Source organism: Phaethon aethereus, assembly GCF_964289735.1.
Source record: "Phaethon aethereus genome assembly, chromosome: 5".
NCBI classification, from domain to species: Eukaryota; Metazoa; Chordata; class Aves; order Phaethontiformes; family Phaethontidae; genus Phaethon; species Phaethon aethereus.
Genome location: NC_138579.1, coordinates 51,932,116 through 51,939,506, shown reverse-complemented (window position 1 = coordinate 51,939,506; position 7,391 = coordinate 51,932,116). Strand labels below are relative to the sequence as shown.

Here is a 7,391-nt window from a genome sequence, read left to right as displayed (position 1 = left end):
GCTTTTGGTTTGTTTTTTAAGGGAAAAACCCCCAATAATTTATTTGCTTTATTTGCTTTGTTTTAATCTCATAACAATGAGTAATTCCTTCCTACCGCTCTGTAGTGGCCTAGAAAAGGACAGCATCATCTCCACTGTAGCAAGAAGGCTTCTCCCAGGGCATAAAATTTTAATTAGGAGCAATCACGCAGCCTTAAAATGGGAATTGCGAGCAGCAAAAAAAGTCAAACCATCAATAAAATATTCAATGGCAGAAATGTATTATTGACACAGTCTTTAGAGCAGATAAAAGTGGAAAGGCAGGGGAGCCAGAGTGGGTATCGAGCCTCACTCAGTTAAATAACGGGCAGGGACTTGCACGCTCGTTGTGCCATTGCACACCCCTTGCGCCGGCAGGAATATAGGTCACCCGCGGGTGGGGAGTTTCCTAAGGTAATAAATGACTTTGATTAACACCTCTACCCCCACTGCAGTGTGCACCAAGTTAATCAAAGGAGGCGTTAATCAAAGTAATTTATCAGCTTATGAAACACCTCTGCCTTTGCAGCAGCTGGGTGATGGTTTATAGGACAAAAAATGAGAAAACATCCACAAAATGCCACAGCCTTGAGCTGAAAAAAACCAGTTAGGCCCTGGCTGAGGTGCTCTCCCCAGTCCCATGCCTGATTCTCAGACCTCACTGGGGGACACAGCTGAGTTACACTGTTCCCCATCCCATGCCGCATTTCTAAATCCTGCATCCCAGCCAAGAGGCATCAGCTGCAAGGCTAAAATCTACCCTGATACATATGTTTTTTTTAAACCCTTATTTTTTTTCCCCAAGAAAGATTGGTGCTGGTTTGGCCTGTAAGATCATAGCTGAACAGAAATAACCTGCAAAAATAATAATCAAATAATATACAAGCAGAAGCACAGGGCAAGAATCCCATGCAAAATCAGAGATTCAAATTAATTTTCTGCCCCATTTTTCCTGGTGGCAAGTGCCATAAGTGATGACCCTTTTCTCTTTATTCCCATTTATTTTGCAGAAGGCAAAGCTGCAAAAGTAGCCCCAAAACCAAAAGATCCAGTTTTTAACCTGCAGAGGTCAGCTGTTCAGGGTATGCGGAGGACTTGATGTAACATCCCAAAATCTGGCCATGTCTAAGGCAAGCAGGTTTTCTGAACCCACTTTTTGGGTGGTTTTCCCCAAAGCAGCACCAAAATGCTCTTTACACCCTCCATCACCATCCACTTCTCTTCTTAGCAAGGTGGAGTCTCATTTTAAAAGGAAGAGACCAAAAAACAAGCGCAAGAAGCCCAAAAAACAAGCAAGCAAGGGAGAAACTCCTTCATACGACTCCAGAGAGTAAATGTATCTAACTCATTTTCCCTGAGATATGTGATTTGGGGAGGGGGAGAAAAAGAGGACACCCCCCCAAAAAAACCCACCAACCCCTGATTCAAAAGAGACAACTGAAATTGCATCTCCTTGCTGCAGCAGCTCTCCAGTTGTAACCAGAGATGCAGCTGCACCAGTGCTCTCCCAGTGAGGCAAACTTTAATCCTTCAATATCGCTTCACCAACCTGCTGAGCTGTGGCCGCACCTCAAAAATCGGCTTTGAGAGGGGCATGTCCCCAGGGACCAGAGCCCAGCAGAGCCTTGGGGGAAGATGCTGATGGAGAGCAAGAACTAAAGTTCTCACTTGCTGTTATCCAGGCGCAGACAGAGGGGCTTGAAGGCAAACGGGAGGTTTCCCCCTTACCTGCTCCTATCTGCAGCCAAGTGCCATCCCCTTCGCCTCCTGTCCTAAAATGGTCCGAGCTGCTGCTGTGCATTATTGAAATGCTGCCATGTTTCATCCCAGAGACGGCCTCCTTGTCACCAGAGACAAGCTTCATCTGCTGGTTGTAAAGCACTTTGCAATTTAAAAAAAAAAAAAAAAAAAAAAAAAAGAGCAGCATGTGTGTAAGATGCACTCTATCATAAAATACTTACAGCTTTAATTCGGCAAATGGAAAGAGATGGCTTGGAAATGAAACGGGCAGCCGCGGAGTGTGCAAACTGCTCGGACGTGCCATCAGGCACCAGACCAGGAGCCGGCAGGGATGGCTTGCCCTGGGCCACAACAGCACGCTCACGCTTGCTTTGCTCAAATCCTTTCCCAAAGATTTATTGAAAATTGAAACCACGGCACACAGTTACATTCATATGGGGAAAGTGGGGTTTTATGGCAAACACTGTGCCCAAGTCACTTTTTTTTGCATACGATGCACTGAAAACAGGCTCAGGGACCTCCTGGACAAATCCATCCCCTCCCCAAACCACTTTGGTTTTGCAATTAAAATACAAGGCAATCCACTGGGACAGATGAACAACAACAGAGAATAACTACTGGCCATCAAGTTAAAAAAAAAAAAATCAGTGAAATGTCACCAAGAGTGTTTCGGTCCTGCTCCCCACCCATGCTGCCACCGGGGAAGGGCTCATTCTGCAATCTTTTATTTTAAAAACAAGTTTAGAAGTTAAGTGGATTTAAGTAAAACAAGTCCTCGCTCTGTGTTCCCTGCTCCCTTGAAGCCTGGTCCGTGGCACCGGTGAAAGGGGGTTTCAACTACAGGTTTCTTAAAATAATAAAGAGGGGGGCAGGAGTTTGTCTTAAAGCTGCTCTTGTGCCTCCCCTGCAGCCAGTGAAGAAGCTGTTTGTCATGGCCCCACTTGCTGCAGTGAGATGCTGTAAAACCCATTAACTTGCTCCATCCAGGTGAGCCCCCAGGCAGGTCTCCACCGCAGCTTCGCTCCCCTAGTCAAAGGAGCAAGGACTTTTCTGAACACACGATGGGTCTTTTGAGGAGGCTACGCGGAATGGGAGCGCTGCTGTTTTCTGTTGAGTATAGAAAGCACTTTAAAAAAAAAAAACACATAGAAGAAGCGGGGTTGCTTCCATCCGCAGGGCAAGAGGGTTGCTTTTGTGTCGTTGGTCTCTGGTTTTATTTTACAGTCTGTAAAAATACTCTGGCTGTCCACATCCATTCACGATATAAAGCAGTAAAAAATATATATATAATATGGTTTATTTATACAGTTACACTTGCAAGGCAATTGATCCTCTGCTGGGCGGGCCCTTCTACCTCCAGATGCTCTGCCTGGTTGATACAACTGCAAGACAAGACAAAAACAACCTGAGTGACCCCATCAGTCAGTGAGCACTCACAAAAAGAAACTGGGAACACAAAACAAGGCTGTACGCAAGCGCAAAGCCTGGACTGGGAGACGGACATGCAGACACCGCAGCACCTGGTGAGATGGGGATGGACATTTCGGGCCACGAGCAGGATGGCAGTAGGATTTTGCTGAGAAGATGCTGGTGTGGGTGGGAACGAGATGCCAGGATGCACGCAGTATTGCCACAGTGGGCAGGGACATCACAGCCTGCTTTTGCTGCACCCGAAAACATGGTGCAAAGTGGAAAGAGGGTCACAGGAGGTGGAAAGGGTTTTGGGGTGAACTGGTCCCTTGATGGAGCAAAAGTGACTCCTGTAAAAGATGGGAGCCAAATCCTCCTCATCTTAACCCTAGCAAGGTCTTAGTCCTGGGGGATGCAGGGCAGCAGGAAAGGGGATGAGGAGCATCCCCCGCAGCTCCTGGCAGGGCAGAGAGCTGGACCGCCAGCATGTGAGCCCCTGGCAGCAGAGCAGGGGCTGCCAGGCTATAAGCTTTGCTCTTTCTAATGTCATCCATAAATAGCTCCGGCCTCCCACTCCCAGTACACGCTTGCTCTCTGCAGCCCATTTTGGGCAGCAAAAGCCTCTCCCCCTTTCAAATGCATCCTCCCCAGCCTGCTCACGCTCCCGGGGCCCGCTGGGATGTACGCACCCTCGGGGTTCAGGCTGGACACCAGGGGCTCCGGCAGGGTCCTGGGATGGCCGAGGAGCTGCTTGGTGCTGGTCCGGGGAGGCGAGTCGGTGCCAGTGCTGGGAAGAAAACCTATGGGATGGGGAAAAACGCCTGGCTCAGGCAGGGCTCACGCCTCCTGCGCTTGCCGTGCACGGCTGCTGCAGTGCCGTGGGGCAGCCACGTCACCCTCTCCCAGCACTCCAGAGGAGAAATGAGCAGGTCCCTGTTTTCCCCTTTCCCTTTCCACAAGAGCTCCCCTCTGCCTCCTCTCGTGCCTGCAAAGGTGCAGACGTGGCCCCAGGCACCACGCTCGCCCTTTCCTTGCCAAACACAGAGGTCATCAGTGGACAGAGCCTGTACCCACCAGCCCACAGCCCCCAGGGGCTGATGCTGGCCCTCAGCCGCCTGCTTTTTGCTGCCACTGCTGTGGTGGCATGCAGAAATGCTGCGAAGGAAAGGTCCCTGCGGCTAGCCCAGCCCCAAAAGTTGCAACGCAGGATCCAAACCCTGAGCACGGCTACGAGCAGCCCCGAGGCTTCAACAGGGAAAAGGAAGAAGCCCCAGGGCTGGCAGACCTCAGAGACCCCCTGCGGTGGTAAGCAACGGCTGTGCCAGCACTGAAACCGTGTCCCTGCTGCCTAACCTCAGCGCCCAGGGCAGAACTGGCCAGCTTTGGGGCTGACCCCCTTGGAGGGGGTGCCAACCCAGGTGGAGGGGGAGGCAGGGAGTGGGCGGCAGGGAATGGGCAGGGGTCCCGCGGAGCAGCCCCCACGGCCGAGCCGGCGGCAGCGTGCTGACCTCCGTTTCTCCGGCAGGCTGGCAGCTCGCGCGGGCTCGGCTCCGGCTGGGCATCCTCCTCGGACCTGGCCTGCAGGACGGTCACGGTGGCCCCTGTCTGCTGAATAAACTGCTGCAAATTACACTGCCTCAGCTCCTTATTTAACTCCTCCAGCTCTTGGGTCTGGGCCTGCAAAACACACACCGAGGAGGGGGACAGGGTGAGCTGCATGTCCTCCCCGCCATGCCCCAAAACCAACTGGCATACCCCTCCAGGGCTGCTCCCGCAGCTTGGGGTCACCCTGCTGGAGCTGGTGGAGGAGACCTCGGGGGTACTGTGGCTTGGCCGCCCCCTCTCTGAGGGCCTGGGGGAAGGGGGATGCCTGGGCGGTGGGGACGAGGAACGCGTTTTGGGAACAGCCCTGCTTTGCCACATCTCCACAAGAGGGTGTGAGCACCCGTCAAACGGCAGCTGTCACAGTGCTGCGAGACACCAGACACAAATAAGATGCTCAAGACGAGATGCTGGAAGCATGGCCACCCTGGGGAAGGGCAGCTACTGCTGCCTGGCTGGGCAAAAGCTTCTCCCTTTTGCTCCACTGAAGGGGACCTGGTGGGTGGAGGGCAGACATCACGCAGTGCCTGGACCCCCTGATGCTGGGGAGGGCCAGGACAAGCGAGCCGGAGGGGCATCACAGCTCAGCCCCACAGCTGCCATCCCCACATTGCGCAGCCCCCCCACGATGAGCCCAAGCCCTTGCGCAGCTTGCATGGTCCAAAGGCTTTGTGAACATGGGGACCTATGTGACTCCTTTATCCAAAAGGACACTGACCCTTGTGCCAACAGCACCGACTCTGCATACAGACCATCTGCTCCAGCACCATCGTTTGTGCTGGAGCTGGGTGATGCTGTGCTCCCCGTGCACCAGCCAGCAGGAGCCCCAGGCCAGATGCAGCTTGCATGGAGAGTGATGGGTGCGGGACCCTACACCAGCCAGGTAAGAGCGGTGGTGTCCCCCTGACAGTGGTCAATGCTGCTAAACCACCTCTGTGCACCCAGCCCCATGCTCATTGGCCAGGTGGGGCAGGACCACCCACACTCAACCCGTCAGTTGAGTCAACCCCATAAATCTGCTCAACCTGGTCCCATCTACCTGCAGGTTCCTTTCAGCTTCCTCCAGGGCCTTTTCCACGCTGGCCAGGTTGCTCTCCAGCTGGGTGCCTTGCTTGACCTTGGCCTCCAGGTCCCTTTTCATCTTGGCAGCCATGTCCTCCAGCTCTGTGGGGCTGGGCGCAGGGGTCTCCTTCCCCCTCTTGGCCCTCTCGGCCATCTCCCACTGGATCTCCTCCTGCAAGGCTTCGGTCCGGGCACTCAGCTCATAGATCCTCTGGGTGTACTCCTCCAGGCTGGCCCGCAGGCTCCTAACCCGCTCCTGCCGCTCCCGCTCACACTCCTTCTCCAGCCGGAGCTCACTCTGCCAAAACTCCTCCTCGCCCAGCTCTGTCTCATTCCTCCGCACCAGGTGCTCCAGGTAGAGGATCTCGTCCTCCTGGCCGGCGAGCTGGCCACGCTCCCAGAGCCGTAGGTCCGTCTCCAGAGTGTCCCCGTGGGCCTCCAAGGAATGAAGCTGCTCCTGCTGCCGCAGTACCCTCCTAAACAGCTCCTCCTTGGAGGGTTGGACAACCCCCCCACCCTCCAAGTCCATCCCTTCCTGCACTTGGTGCCTCCAGCGGGTCATGGCAAATGGATCACAGGAGCCTGTAGGACCCAAGTTGAAGGTCATTGATTTTTTTGGCTCCCGGGAACGGGGTACATCCATGCCGGCAGGCCTGGGCTTGATGGGCAAGCTGGCCCGGATGAACGTCCGCTCAGGGGCTTGGGGAGTGCCCTCCGAGGAGGGCCGCTCAGCCATGCTGGGGCCTGTCCGCCGCAGGACGAACTGCACGTCGTTGGCATACTGCCCGCACTTGGCCAGCGACTCCAAGGGGCACTCCAGCGGCAGCAGCTGCCGCTCCTTTTCCCGCAGCTTCTGCACCAGCACGTAGCGACCCGTCTGACCTGCCGGGAGGACGTAAGCATATCAGATGGGGAAAGCCATGGCCAGCACTGGTGTGCCGAGGCTACTGTCCCATGGGCAGCGGCTGGTGACATCCCCACCACCCCAGAGCAGGACCCCCACCCACCCAAGGTCTCCTCTTCCCAGGAAGCACCTGCCGATGGGGCATGCCCTCAGCAGATGCCTCCACCTGCAAAGGGGCATCCCCCCAGCAGATGGAGATGGCTCACCGATGGCCCGTGCCAAGGCGATGACCACTTCTTGGCAGGTGGTTTGCTCCGAGACACCGCAGACGACCCTCTGGATTCCGTCCACCCAGACCTTCAGCTCCATCCCCACGGCTGCCGGGCCTCAGGCACTCTGAATCATTGCAGGATGGGCTGCCTGCAGGGAGACAAGAAACCAGGTTTCCATCCCAAGCCACTAATGAGGAATACAAGAAACTAAGAGTGATGTCATTAAATCCTCTTTAACACCAGCATCCTGCAAGGTGCACCCTAGATCAGTTGCTCACTGCCACCCTCCATCCATCTCTGCAGTTCTCCCTGCGCACAGATTGCATTTTTTGTTGATACTATTAAAACACTGATGGTCATCCGGAAAAAAATCAAAACAAAGCAGTTTTTTGTTTTTGCTCATGTCTAGGCAGTGGGTCCAAATCTTCCCATGGTGGGAAATG

At 54.3% G+C, this 7,391-nt stretch overlaps 1 protein-coding gene across 1 annotated transcript; it reads right to left on the bottom strand.

The window, feature by feature from the left end:
- Positions 1 to 1,742: 1,742 nt before the first annotated feature.
- On the bottom strand, positions 1,743 to 7,045 carry RASSF7 (Ras association domain family member 7; the record flags this gene model as incomplete). Its single annotated transcript, XM_082001097.1, has 5 exons — positions 1,743 to 3,140; positions 3,858 to 3,968; positions 4,677 to 4,845; positions 5,810 to 6,714; positions 6,943 to 7,045. 5 exons carry the CDS (start codon positions 7,043 to 7,045, stop codon positions 3,109 to 3,111), a joined length of 1,320 nt encoding a protein of 439 aa, XP_081857223.1. The 3' UTR covers positions 1,743 to 3,108.
- Between the last annotated feature and the right edge of the window lie 346 nt (positions 7,046 to 7,391).